Source organism: Nuphar pumila, chromosome 17 (genome assembly GCF_984573655.1).
Source record: "Nuphar pumila chromosome 17, dmNupPumi1.hap1.1, whole genome shotgun sequence".
Lineage (NCBI taxonomy): Eukaryota > Viridiplantae > Streptophyta > Magnoliopsida > Nymphaeales > Nymphaeaceae > Nuphar > Nuphar pumila.
The window spans coordinates 82,357,976-82,372,303 of record NC_143265.1 but is presented as its reverse complement, the minus strand read 5'-3'; the positions used below and the strand labels follow the sequence as shown (position 1 = coordinate 82,372,303).

The 14,328-nt window shown below is 40.8% G+C and overlaps 1 protein-coding gene across 2 annotated transcripts; it reads right to left on the bottom strand.

The window, feature by feature from the left end:
* Nucleotides 1-8,078: 8,078 nt before the first annotated feature.
* On the bottom strand, nucleotides 8,079-12,656 carry LOC149812510 (cysteine-rich receptor-like protein kinase 43). 2 transcript variants are annotated; one of them, XM_089993313.1, is made up of 6 exons: nucleotides 12,133-12,656; nucleotides 11,890-12,029; nucleotides 11,524-11,734; nucleotides 9,635-9,865; nucleotides 9,317-9,537; nucleotides 8,079-8,955 (listed from the first exon to the last, which is right to left on the bottom strand). In XM_089993313.1, exons 1-6 carry the CDS (start codon nucleotides 12,194-12,196, stop codon nucleotides 8,317-8,319), a joined length of 1,506 nt encoding a protein of 501 aa, XP_089849439.1. In that variant the 5' UTR covers nucleotides 12,197-12,656; the 3' UTR covers nucleotides 8,079-8,316. The 2 variants fall into 2 exon arrangements, with proteins under 2 accessions (XP_089849439.1, XP_089849440.1); XM_089993314.1 differs by having other exon boundaries at nucleotides 9,317-9,467; nucleotides 9,628-9,865; nucleotides 12,133-12,648.
* Nucleotides 12,657-14,328: the final 1,672 nt, after the last annotated feature.

Below are 14,328 nucleotides of genomic sequence, written 5' to 3'. Positions count from 1 at the left end.
TAATCAGAAAATGACGCGCTAATTTTTTGGTTTTTGTTTTGGGGTCTGTTTGCGTGTCACATGGAATAAGACCACCTTCTTGCCCTCTTTCCTTTCTACGGAAAGAGAATCGGGCCACCCCCAAGGAAACACTTTCGGCTGAAAAGGAAGGGATTCCGTGTATTTTGGGCTCTCTTTCCTTGCGGAAACAGTTCATAGTTTGTTTGGTCACAGTGGGTCCCATGGGAACGCACGTCAGTCAGATCCAGGGGTGGCAAAACCTGACCCGACCCGCCAACCCGCCTCTTAGGCGGGTTCGGGTTTGGAAAAATGAACCCGTTTAATAAATGGGTCGACCCGCCTAACCCGTTTATTAAACGGGTCGGGTTCGTGTTAGGGGTATGCCAACCCGCCAACCTGGCTGACCCGTTTAATAAACGGGTTAGGCGGGTGGGTCAACCCGCGAACCTGAGAACCCGTTTACCCGATCCAACCCATTTATTAAATGAGTTGGCAGGTCGTGTCGGGTTACCCGTTTATTAAACGGGCTGGGTTTGTGTTTGTCAGGTTCGGGTTGAGGTATGCTGACCCGCCAACCTGACACGATTGCCACCCCTATTCAGATGCCACCCTCCGTGACAAACAAAAGGGCTTTTAAAAACCAGAAATCCCTTATTTCTCAAAAAAACAAAAGAACCCTTAGCATTAGTCTAATCACAGCTATATTGATACTAACGAAGGTACCTAACTATTGAATAAGATGTATCCAGCATAGGTTGTTTTTTCTAAGAATGGTGATTTTTCCATGTAAAATTATGAATTTTGTTCATAAAATTTCGGTACATTGTTGATTACTAATTTTTGGAGCCTTTGAAAAACATACATATTGATATCACAATCACGTGATTCAAAATTTATTTATGCTAAATAATCTTGTAGATTACATCATAAGATTGGATTAATAATAAAATCCAATATATATATATATATAAAGAATGTCAATTTTACTCAATAATCCTGTACCTTCTTTAGAACTAAACATTAAATCAATACAAGTAGAGCTAAAGGAGCTACTTAACAACGGGGCTACCGCTTGTCTGGTAGGAGCAGCTAGTGCACGTCACCTTGTGCTGGGACGTTGCAGGTTCAAAACCCAACGGTATAGTTGTATAACTGGTAGGAGACTGCTTAACCCCAGCTTGCCTTTAAAAAAAAAAATATATATATATATATATATATATATATATATATATATATATATATATATATATATCGCCCAGATGTCAGTATCTAATTTATTGTTCGTAAATGACCTTTTCCGTCTTGCATTAAAAAACTGAAAGTGCATTATTGTCTTTTTATTTGACCTGTAAATATTTTTTTAATTACATTCATGAGTTCTCACCTGCAAAAAGTGTAAAGAATATACGCTACATATTCTGAGACCAGAAACCTCAAAAAAAAAAATGCTACAAGCTTGGGGTCTTGAAACAAATGCCTGATCATAATGCCCTTGACATTTTACAAAATGACTTGTGAGTGACATTGGTGCAGGGATCTATGTCACAATGATTCGTGGGCTCGAGGATTTGGATTCCACTCGAAAGTTCCAAATTTCTTTCAAAAATGGGACACAAGGACATGGAAATTTTTAAGAAGGGATATGTTGGCATTAAATATTTCATCATATTCTAAGCTATGGTACCAAATTAATCACAGAAGGGCATGTTTCACATTCACATTCAACAGGAATTGTGTGAATTTAACAAAGGCAAACAAGTCAAATACATGCCCTTATAGAAGTCAAAGCTGACGTTGCTTGGGTATGCACCGAGGACCCCAACATGAGCCCATGGGTTTAATATCGCCCCCAAGTTATTGAAGGAATATGGTAAGGGCGCATAATATATTATTTGGTACATGGACTAAAAGTATATCCACCTCCCCCTAACGGTCAAACTTGGCGAAACAGCTGCAACTCATTTTGGTGGGCGCTCCTTTGTTTGGGATCGTGACCTTAAAGATTCCAACCTTTCCACCAAAAAGGAAAAGAGGATACAGCCAGAAACGGTTGGTGTTATTAAAACTTGATGCAAAACCCTTCAACCTACAGGTATTTATACACTTTACAAAAATACAAACAACTCAAATACGTACACGTATTTAAATATCTTGTATATGCAAAATATCAGGTCACCTTGCAGGTTCAAAAACCAATGCTATAGTTATATAACTGGTAAGGGTTTGCCTAACCCTAGCTTGCCTTTAAAAAAAAAAAAGCGGACCCCCCCCCCCCCACCCCCTGTTGGTTATTTTATTTCACATGTTCTAAAGAGTTTGAGAACCCCTGACAGCTGCCTTTGAAACTAGGGATGGCAGTGGACCGGGGGAAAGCGGGGCCCCTCCCCGCCTCGCCCCGTTTGGACCGGGGATGAAGGGTATGAAATGGGGATGGAGGCGGGGACGAAGGTTAAAATTCATCCCCGTCCGGGGGTGGAGGCGGGGATGGACGTGCACTTTTCCCCGCCCCGTCCTCGCCACGATCCCCACCTCATCCCCGGTCCTTTCGTTAGTCTCTCTCTCTCTCTCTCTCTCTCTCTCTCTCTCTCTCTCTCTATATATATATATATATATATATATATATATATATATATATATATAGAGAGAGAGAGAGAGAGAGAGAGTCACTAGAACATGAAAACTAAAAGATGAGAACTAAAATTATGGGCATTTCCAACACTTTTTTTGCAAATCCAATGGATGTGATTGACATGGTGAATTTGCTAAAAATCAACCATTGGACCTTGAATTTTTTATGAAAATATATGATTTTTGAATACTTGAATATTTATGAATATTATGTGTCATTAATTTTAAAGCCTTAAAAAATCTGGTTTATGCATCAAAATCAGATGTTTCAAAGAGCGGGTCCTTATAAAACTAAGCATGTAGACCACATCCTCATGGTTGCATACAAGAGATAAGAACAAAAAATTTATGAATCCAAGCTCGCTCAACGAGACATGACCCAAGCCAGCTAAACGAGTCAAATTTTGACAAGTCCATGCTCAGTCGTTCACAAGACAAGCATAAGTCAAAAAATCAAAAACATGATTCTTTGACTTCTGAATTTCCTCTTAATCCATACAACAGGAAATTTTCACATTTTCTTTGTTGTACAAATTTTAGATTTACACTACAAAGACAACAATGAAACAACCTTCAACCTACACCCAACTCATTATTACCAAGATAACAAAATCAACGTTAGTGTCACGGACTTATTTCCTTCAATAGGCCAGCATGGCGTGATGGTCCTTCTTTACAGTCGCAAACCTACTTATCGCTCGCTTGCCAATAGCAAAAGCTTGTAATCAGAGTGCAAGAGAGAATGGAGGGAAAAGAATTGCAATCACAAAGAGGGTGAATAGAAGAAAGCTCAACGCATTTAATTCATTCACAATTTAGCATGTAGGTCTCTTATAGTTCAAGTATACGGGCTGCCCCTTCGAGGTATTGATTAACCTGAACTGGTTAGCTTACATCAGACTCAACGAAAGCAAAACAGACTCTAGACACAACTTTACAATGTAAGTCACAAGGAAACATGCTCTCCCCTTCAAATCATGTGTCGTCCTCGGCTCCATCTGGTTCATGGTAAGCCCTAACTTCATCCGGGTAGCGACTGTTCATTCAAAAAGCTGACTCTCATGTATGTTTTGTTGTTTCCTCTCACTGCACTAGGTATTTCTTCGCTTTGCCTAAATAGTTGACATTGTGACGAAGGATCTGACTGAGGTCCTTTTTTGCATGTTGTGTTGTCGGGACCCTATATATGATGAGAGCGTGTTGTGGCATACTGTGTTTCGAATCTCCATCATCTGTATAGAATTGTTTCAGGTTGCACACGTAGAACATTGGATGCACCTTGAAATCTAAGAGCAACTCCAGCTTGTACGCCAATTTTCTCACCTTCTTTGTGATAGTAAATGGTCCTTCATATTGCGAAAGATGCATGTGCTACCAGGATAAAGCTTCACAAACACTTAGTCCCTAACTTAGAACCCAGCGGGCCGACGATGCTTGTTCACCCACTTCTTCATTCTATTTGTCACCTTGTGTAGAAACGTCTTCGCCAACTCATTTTGCTTGTGTCAGTCTTGAACAAACTGATAGGCGAAGGATGGACTTCCCTTTTCTTGCACGGCAAGAGTGTGCGGGGCCAACAACTACTACTATGTGGCTATTTCAAATAGGATATAGCTTGAAGACTCGCTCTTCTGTAGATTTTAACAAAATTGTGTCACATCAAGAAGTTTTACCCAATTTTTTTGATTGGCACTAACAATGTGCCTAAGGTACTGCTCAAGTATCCCATTGATGTGTTCTGTTTGTTCAGCAGTCTGCGGATGGAAGCGTGTTGAAAACAACAAATCAGAGCCAAGTAGCTGAAATACTTCACGCCAGAACTTGCCCATGAAGCGAGCATCGCGATCACTCACAATGCTCTTTGATATGCCCCAGTACTTCACCATATGTTTTACAAACAACTTTGCAGAGCACTCCTTAGAAGCTAGGATGAAGGTGGCATACTTTGAGAAACGATCAACCACCACAAGGATGGAGTTGGTGCTATCTACCTTCGACAGACTAACAATGAAGTCCATGAAGATGCTTTTCCAATGACGTTTTAAAATTGATAGAGGCTCAAGGAGACCAGTTGTCTTCTGGTTGGTTCCCTTGTCTTGCTGACAGACGAAACACGTTGGCACATACCCCTCTATGTTGTCTCTCATATGCGACCAATAGTAGCCGTGTTGAAGGAGTGCTAAGGTCTGCTCCTGACCAGTATGGTAAGCCCATAATGTATCATGGCACTCCTTAAGCAATTCTCTGCGGAGGCTTCTCCACCACGACACAAAGATGTGTCTCCCTTTTGTCATGAGGAGGTTTTCCTATAGCTAAAATCGTTGAGTCTTTCTTGCCTATACCAGATAAACAAAGTGTTGCACCGTTAGATCCTGCTACGTACCTTCGCGGATGTGGCTCAGCAAAGCGCCCTCAAAAATCCCCTTTAAAAAGCTCTGCATGTGCAACAGCCAGTTCAGCCCTACGGCTCAAGACATCTGCAACTACATTGGTCTTCCCAACCTTATACTCTAAGGCAAAGTCGAACTTAGTCAAAAACATCTACCACCGAGCTTGCTTAGGCGCCAACTTCTTTTGTGTCTAAAAATAGCTCATGGCAATATTGTTCGTCTTGATGATGAACTGGGCACCCAGAAGGTAGTGCCGCCAAGTCTTGAGGCAATACACAATGATTGTCATCTCACGTTCATGCACCGTGTAACGCGTCTCTGCATCTTTTAGCTTACAACTCTCATATGTGATCGAATGGTCAACCTGTATAATAATTCTATCGATGGCAAAGTTTGAGGCGTCTGTGTGATCCTCAAAGAGTCTCGAGTGATCAAGTAGTCACAGCACTTGCTCTCTCACTAAGGATTTCTTCAAGTCATCGAAGGCATCTTGGCATGCTTCTGTCCAGATCCATACCCGATTCTTCTTTAACAGGTCAGTGAAGGGCACAACGTGACCGAGAAAGTTGATATCTTCCTAACCGAAAAGACACTTCTCTCGCTTAACACAGAGACCATTCACCTTTAGCACCTCAAACATTGTTTGCAAGTGGCCGACATGTTCCTTCATATTGCTACTATAGATCACGATGTCATCCAATTAGACTACCACGAACTTGTTTAAGGGTAAAAAATCTGATTCATTAGGGTCATGAACGTGGCTGGAGCATTCGTCAACCCGAATGGCATTACTAAGAATTCGTAAGCACCATAGTAAGTGACGAAAGTTGTCTTCTGCTCATCGTCATCTGCAATCCTCATCTGGCAGTAACATGATCTCAAGTATAACTTTGAAAAGACTCAGGCACTACCCAATTGATCGAACAAGACCGTTATTAGTGGCAATTGGTACTTGTTCTTTATCGTGACCGTGTTTAGCACACAGTAGTCCACACAAAACTACTTGGAGCTGTTATGTTTCATCTGAAATAGGATTGGAGCACCAAATGATGCTTTTGATCGATGCCTGCATCCAACATCTCGTTCAGCTGCCTGTGTAGCTCTTTCAGCTCAACTGACCCATGTGGTATGAAACCATTGTGAGAGGCTTTGCTCCTAGAGTCAACTCAATATTATGGTCGACCTCTCGTCTTGGTGGTAGACGCTTGTAATTTCAGAGGCATCACCCCCCGAAACTCCGCCAATAGTGGGGCTAAGGTCGGCGACACTGTTGCTTGCACATTCTCTTCTTCTACGCGCACAATAACTAAAAATTTCTGCTCTCCACGCTTGACACCCTTCTTCAACTGCATTGCCGACAACACTGAAGTCCTGCCTTTCTGAGTAAGGCATTGAACTGTGTGTGACTGGTTTGGCCTTATAATCGTCAACGAGATAAACTTTGACAGCATCATCACATTCTGGCTGCGCAGAAATTCCATACCCAAAATTATCTTAAAATCGTCTAGGGGCACCACAGAGAAGTTAGCCTTGTCGGCCCAACTCTCAATTTGGATGGCCACATCCCTTGCTTCACCAAAGATGGGCTTGGTCTCAGAGTTTACCATTTTGATGGTCCTTTGCTTTGGCCCAGGCTTCAAGCCTAACCGCTCATTTCTTCTCACGAGACAAAATTGTGTGTAGCCATGGAATCTACTATTGCTGAAGTAGACTTTTCATTCGTAATGATTTTCAGGTACATGAGTTTCTTACTGACTTATATGTTTCCAGCTACACAACTTTTAGTTGTGTTAATCGATCGCATGACCCCCATCCTTGGTTGCATGGTCTCAGTATCACTGCATTCTATCTGCACTGCATTGGCTTACTCATCGTCATTTACAAGACGTTTTGTACACTGCCTGTCGATATGCCTATCGCCACATAACCAGCAAGTAATAATTGCTCCCTTGTTGTTGTTGTTGTTATACTTGTTGAAGTTTTGTTTCTTATCAAATTGATGGGATGTCGACACCTCACCTTTGTTGTTGTGTCGCTCATCTTTTTTGCCTCCATGGTCAGGTTTCTTTCCGACCTTGGTTGATGGAGTGAAGGGCTTGTGTTGAGTGTTAGCTAAGCGTTCGACCATCACGTATGCATCTTCCAAAATATTGGAGTTGCTCCTTTCCACTTTGAACTGTGCCCATAGATGAAGTCTCACAATGAATCAGTTGAGCTTGTCCTCATCTCGCATGTTAGGCACCTCAAACATAAGCTTATGTAATGTTTTGACATAGTCTTACAACGAACCAATATATTTAAAATCTGTCACCATCACGTAAGTTTGTCTTTGTGCATTCATCGGCATGAAGTGGTTGTGCAGTTTCATTTTAGAGTCGTCAAAGGTATCTATCATGTATTGACCCATCCCCATGTCATTGCGCTTTCGTATCTACCAAGCGATAACATCTCCATCTAGTAGGATTGTTGCAGCCTTAATCCTGAGATCTTCAAGTGTCACATTCTGAATATCTAAGCAGTCTTCTACTTGAAACAAGAAGTTTTCAATGGCCTTACTGTCATGAGAACCATTGAACTTTGTTAGTCTTGACACATCAATCCTTTTTTGCCTCTCACTATTTCTCTCATTTAGAGTTACTACGCGTGAAATCGCTTCTTCATGCGAAGTCACATCTTCCACCAGCTTGTTGACAGTTGCAGTCATCTGCTCTTGGCCCTGAGGTAAATTCATCTCCTCAGCTTCGACAACTGTCTTGCCTTTGATGTTACACAAGTTTTGATAGGGCATCACGATGTTTTGCTCACAGATCGTAGCTTATGATGCGTCTGTCGACACCGACTCCGGAGTCCCTTCTCCAGCACGAAAACGGGCTCTGGTACCACTTGTCACTGGCCTATTTTCTTCAATAAGTCAGTGTGACGCGATGGCCCTTCATTACCGCAATAAGCTTACTTATCGCTCGTTTGCCAGTCGCAGAAGCTTGTAATCAAATAGCAAGAGAGAATGGAGAAAGAAGAATTGCAATCACAAGAAGCAATCACATCGAAGGTGAATAAAAGAAATCTCAACGCATTTAATTCATTCACAATTTAGCCTGTAGGCCTCTTACAGTTCAACTATACGAGTTGCCCCTTCGAGATATTGATTAACTTGAACTGGGCAGCTTACATCATACTCAACAAAAACAAAACAAACTCTAAATACAACTTTAAAATGTAAGTCACAAAAGAACGGTTAATATACATACAAATAAAGAATGAACAAAATTACAACAACAGAAGCATGAAATCAAACTGATCAGGAGTGCCCAGAGTGGGAAACATGGCCCATCCTAGACGTAGACGGACCTGTCGGATTGCTGGTACCAACGCTACTGCTGCCACTAGACCAACCTGATATGGAGGAGTGCCCGGAGTGGGAAACATGGCCCATCCTAGACGTAGACGGACCTATTGGATTGATGGTACCACTGGCGACGCTACTGCTGCCACTGGCGACGCTACTGCTGCCACTAGACCAACCTGATATAGAGGAATGCCCAGAGTGCGAAACATGGCTCATCCTAGATGTAGACAGACCCGACGGATTGCTGCTACCACTGGTTGGAACCGTGGTGATTCTACTGCTGTCACTAGTCTGTGAGGAGGATCCACCAGAATGACTAGTGCCAGAGATCGCACAAGTTGTCGAGCCAGGCTTTGAGTGCCTCCTGTATCTCTGGCCAAGATACCCTGGCCTTGTCGGCTCTTCAAGATTTCCAGGCTTTTTGGAGAGGAGGTTCACCACCCGGCTCATTGGTGGCCGCATTTTCGGATCAGCCTGGGTACATAGAAGCCCAATATGTATGCATAATTTAACTTGTTCGGATGATGCTGATGAGGCCAAGGTCGGATCCGTCACCTCCAAACTTCGGCCTTTCTTGTACAGCTTCCAAACCTAAATCCATACACAAACAACTAATTACCATAAATTTAGAGTATGCTTTAACTAATAAGACATTCGCAGTGCATGTGTTTCTGTAATTTCGAGATGGCATGAACTCGAGTAAGGACTGCAATCACAATATTTTTTCCTCCCAACTCTAATCCACAGAGTTCATCCGACCTCCATCCTCCAGTTTGTCCGTAATGTGATGCCCAACCATTCTCTTTTGAGACAATGTTTAACATCCCAAATCAAACAAACCAGTGTGATTAGTATTAGGCCTCTGAAAACGTGCTTTGGATCATGGGTTTAACAGTAGACCCCATTAGACAGGCTTGTATAAGAGTCCTCAAATTGTTTTCACCCAACTTACCCATTCTAGCAAGCTCTCTGCCTCGGGCAGGGGTTCAAAACTCAAATTCTTTTTCCCGCTTATGACCTCCAAGACAACAACCCCAAAGCTGAAAACGTCGGCCCTCTCAGACAAATCACCATGCATTACATACTCCGGTGCCATGTATCCACTGCAATTTGTTTCAAACAGGAAAAGTAAAAATGAATTACCAAATATTGGCACACACACATCGATCCATTCTGAAAACAAGAAAGGAAAACAATTTAATTGGTTCAGATCTTTCTCTTTTATTGGCAAGACTCGAGAACATGCAAGAAGGAAGAACATACTTCGTACCGGCCACACGTGTGTTGACATGAGTCTTGCCTTCTTCAGGGAAGAGCCTTGCCATGCCAAAGTCTGATATCTTTGGTTTCCATCTCTCGTCAAGAAGGATGTTGCCAGCTTTAATGTCACGATGGATTATACGACAATGTGCATCTTGGTGGAGGTAGAGCAGTCCCCGTGCCACTCCATGAATTATGTCGAAACGTTTGGGCCAGTCCAGCTCACCACGCCTCCGTGGATCTGACAATGCATACATTTAATGATATGTTCTCTCTTGGTTTACCAAAGACAAAGATGGCCTTAAACAGGATCCATATAAGAGCATAAGGGTAACAACCAGGAGGTTAGTCTTCTGTTTCTATCGCCCATAACAACACACAACCACCCCAATAGCACCATTCATCTGAGGAAGAGCGCTACATTAGAAAAGTCAAAAGGTTTTTTAGTACTTTTTTCTCCAACCAAAGAGGCAAACCCAAGTTAATCCCATCATGTTTGCTTATAAGCCTTTGACACATCAACAGTTTAACCACAGTAATTAAGTTGACCAACCTTGCATCTTCTTCCATGCGTCAAGATACATTGGCAAGGCCACAAGGTGAAATATGTCATAACTATCCACCCTAATATTGGATTGGTACAATTTTTGATCTGTTAGAAAGCTCTGTCAAGGCTTTACTTTCTGTTTTTAGCACCAAAAACAAATTCTTCCATTGTCATTACCATACCTTGTTGAATAATCAGACCGCCAAAATTTAATAGATATCATGACTTGGTTAAATCAAACTGACAATAAATTGTTTGGGACAACCAGTGAGTAACTAAGTGGTTCTATCATTATCCAAATTCTAATGATTAACAAATAAAATTTGGTTCTGTCTGAATCTTAACAATCTAAAATCCATATAACTGACACCACTTTGAGTGATCTTTAACCACCTAAAGCAAGTATGGACAAGCATACAATTTCAGGATCTTATTACAAACTTGTAAATTTTACTTTCAGTAAAAAAATGTGTTTACTATTTGACTATGTGCGAAAGCATATGCGTTCTTAATCAATTTGCAAAATCAGGTTTGAACATACACAACCCCAACATGGTATATCATATGTAAATTATAAATCTCTTTTAAACAGTTGTTGTTACGAAATGTAATTTCAAAGACCTAGTTTATTTATTTCTTAATAGGTTATTATTATGGTGTCCCCAACCATACATACAGGCCTTCTTTGTTTTGGATAATCACCAACAATACACGTCTTTCCAAAATTTAGCAACCAACCAACATGGTTTTTCTGTAGAAGAATAAGAAGAAAAGCAGACAACCAGATTGCAGAAAGAAGTAAACCTGCATGAGTGGCATTTACGTTCTCAATTAGAGAGGACCAACAGAACAGAGAGGAAAAATCAGCATAATTTAGCAACCAACCAACATTATTTTTATGTAGAAGAATAGGAGGAAGAAAAGCAGACGACCAGATTGCAGAAACAAGTAAAACGAATATGAGTGACATTTATGTTCTCACTTAGAGAGGAAAAAACAGCATAATTTAGCAACCAACCAACATGATTTTTCTGTAGAAGGATAAGAAGAACAAAAGCATACAACCAGATTGAAGAAAGAAGCAAAAACGAATACAAGTGGGCATTTACGTTCTCAATTAGCGAGGACAAACACAACAGAGAGGAAAAACCAGCATAATTTAGCAACCAACCAACATGATTTTTCTGTAGAAGAATAAGAGGAAGAAAAGCAGACAACCAGATTGCAGAAAGAAGTAAAACGAATATGAGTGGGCATTTTTGTTCTCAATTAGAGAGGACCAACAGAACAGAGAAGAAAAAATAACAAAGAAACAAACAAATGGAGGATGATGAAGAGGAGGGAGTAGGTACCAAAGAGGAGCTTGTCAAGGCTCTCGTTGGCAACGTACTCGTAGACGAGGATCTGCTCGACGCCCTCGGCGCAGTAGCCGAGCAGGTTGACGACGTTTCGGTGCTGCACGCGGGACAGGAGGGTCGCCTCGTTCTTGAACTCCTTCTTCCCCTGCGTCGACGCGTGCGACAGCTTCTTCACCGCGATGTCCCTCCCATCCTTCAACTTTCCCTGATCATCATCCCCACAAACCATCAAAACCAAAACCACCAACAAAGCAAAAAAGAAAAAAATACCCCATTTTCTCCCTCCTCCAGACCCTATGAAGACGGGGTTCTTCCCTATCTGGGCATTCATAAAAAAAAATCCAAAGATTGATTCAGTACCTTGTAAACAGGCCCATAGCCACCTTCACCGAGACGGTTATCGGGGTGGAAGTCGCGCGTCGCCGACCTCAACGCGGCGAGGGAGAAGACCCTCTGCTCCTGAGCCGCCATGGCCTCCAAATCTTCCTCCTCCGCTTCGCCTGCAACTCAACTGGTTCAGCGTCTCTGCTCTTTTTTTCTTTTTCTTTTTTGATGATGGAAGGAGAAGAATAAAGAAAAGGGGTGCATAATCCTTTATTATACCTTTGCCATGGCGGGATTTGAAGGGCTTGGTGATGCTGTGGATGAGTTTACCGATCTTTGACATGAACCCGAGGAGATTTTGCAGTGGGGTCGGGATTTATCAGTCGGACGGAACCATGTAAGTAAAGGTCAGAACCAGAGGAGCTGCTTCCGTGGCCAGCAAGCAATGGGAACGGCTCCTCCCTGTCTATCAAGGGGACACATGGTTTGACGTTTTGGAGTTTTGGAGTTTTGGACGATAAAGAAAAGAGATGAACAGTCCGCTTGGAGGAGAGGATGGTGCGACGATGCTTCTCATCCTTCAGACTCAATGGGTTTGGGGTTTGGAGTTTGGACTTTTGGTGCATCGTGTCTTGGTCTGTTCTGAAGCTGGCCAACCCAGAAACTCGAACAAAACCGTTCCGCACACAAACACAAACCCCCACTGCTTCGTCGACTTCTTCCTCTTCATATAGAGAAGATGACCCATAAAATCGGTGCCTATTCTGATGCCACCACAACTCTTGGCTTTCCTAATTCAATGAAGAAATATGGTTTTGTAGGGAGTGAATGAACCAGCGAGCAAGCAGATTGGTTTTCATAGTTTTTTTGCTGCTTAAAAGGTAGGCAGTCAATCTTCCACGATCGTTCTTTATTCGTGCAACTTTTTTGCATTAAACTTTTCTGTATTTTCAATCCATTCTGATTGTTAGGTTTGGAAGAGAGTTTGCTATGCAGCAGTACGCCTTTCCCAAAAATTGCACAGATTAATGGTCAGCATACTCCATCTTACTCCACGTTGAATAGCCTTTTCCAGTCGTTATATCTTGTAATGAGCAAGGAATATCCGTCTTTCTGCTCAACAGCACCTAACTCATATATTTTCAAGTCAATGAGATGGAATAGTTAGTTCAAATTTTTCTTTGACAGAGAGATATTTTCTTGCTTTCAAACATGACTTTAGTAAAATATATATTTAAGTATAACTTGGCCTATTATTTATAAAAATTTACTTTAGTGATATAAACAAGTACAACTTGACCTATGATTTATGGAAAAGTACTCTAGTGATAATGTTTAGTACAACTTGACCCTTCCCTTGATTGGTTGGAGAACTCTAAATACTCGACAGGTGCGCTGTCCTTGCTTTTATATTTATATATGCTGCGTAAATATTTACTCTGATATTCTAATATTTAGGTTGTAAGAGGACGTAGGTTTCTAAGGACTTTATGCAGAAAAAAACATCAAGGGAACTCTATCTCGTAACATCTTTCATTTTCCTTATCTTTGATTGATTTTAGAAAACTTGCAGTTAAGTTCTTCTTTATAATTAGGTCAGTTATTTGTGGCCCTTTTTTTTATATTTACACCTCACGGAAGCTTCATTGTACCATTCATACCCATGTCGACAAGCGTTAATAAGTTTGTATTCAATTTATTATTTATAATTATATTTTCAATTTACAATTTTATATTTTTAGTATATAATATATATTTTAGATATAGCATATATATTTAAATTATATCCAGTTTATTTTAAATTTATAATATTATATATATCATTGTTTCCGTACTCACATTTTTTAAATTACTGTCTCATACCCTCCGTACCTGTATTTAAACAGGAAAACTGGTTACATGATTAGAGACCTAGCTCTGCCTGCCGTACTTTAAGTAAAACTCCATAAGGTTGTTTCATGTAAGTTTCATGAGAATCTAAGGGTCACATCTCTGTCCTGTTATGAGTGAAAGCACCAAGATGCAAAAGTGTTGTGCTGACAATGGGTCCAACTTTGAAAATCCCTTAAGCTGCATTTGAAAATGAGAAAAAATCTCATAAGAAATACAAGAACTTATGTAAAACCTTGCTTGTCTCTCTGACCAGAAAATTCAGTTGAGAACAGAGAATGCTGCTCCCCAATTTTTTGAACCCTTTTTAAAAGGGGTTTATTTAATATTATACAAGTCTTGGAATTTGGATTTGGATTTTATATTGATGAATAAGGTTTTTTCGTTGAAATTGGATCAAAAAATGATCAAATTTGGGTTTTAATCTGACCTGTTTAAATTTGAAGGTATAGTTGTTATTTCTGAAATTGTTGATGGATTTTTGGGCAAGGGTCATACCCGAAAATTTAAAAAAATATGAAGGATTAAATTGTTCGGAGATATATTAAGGATTAGCTTAAAAAGGCTTGTTTTTAATTGAAGATG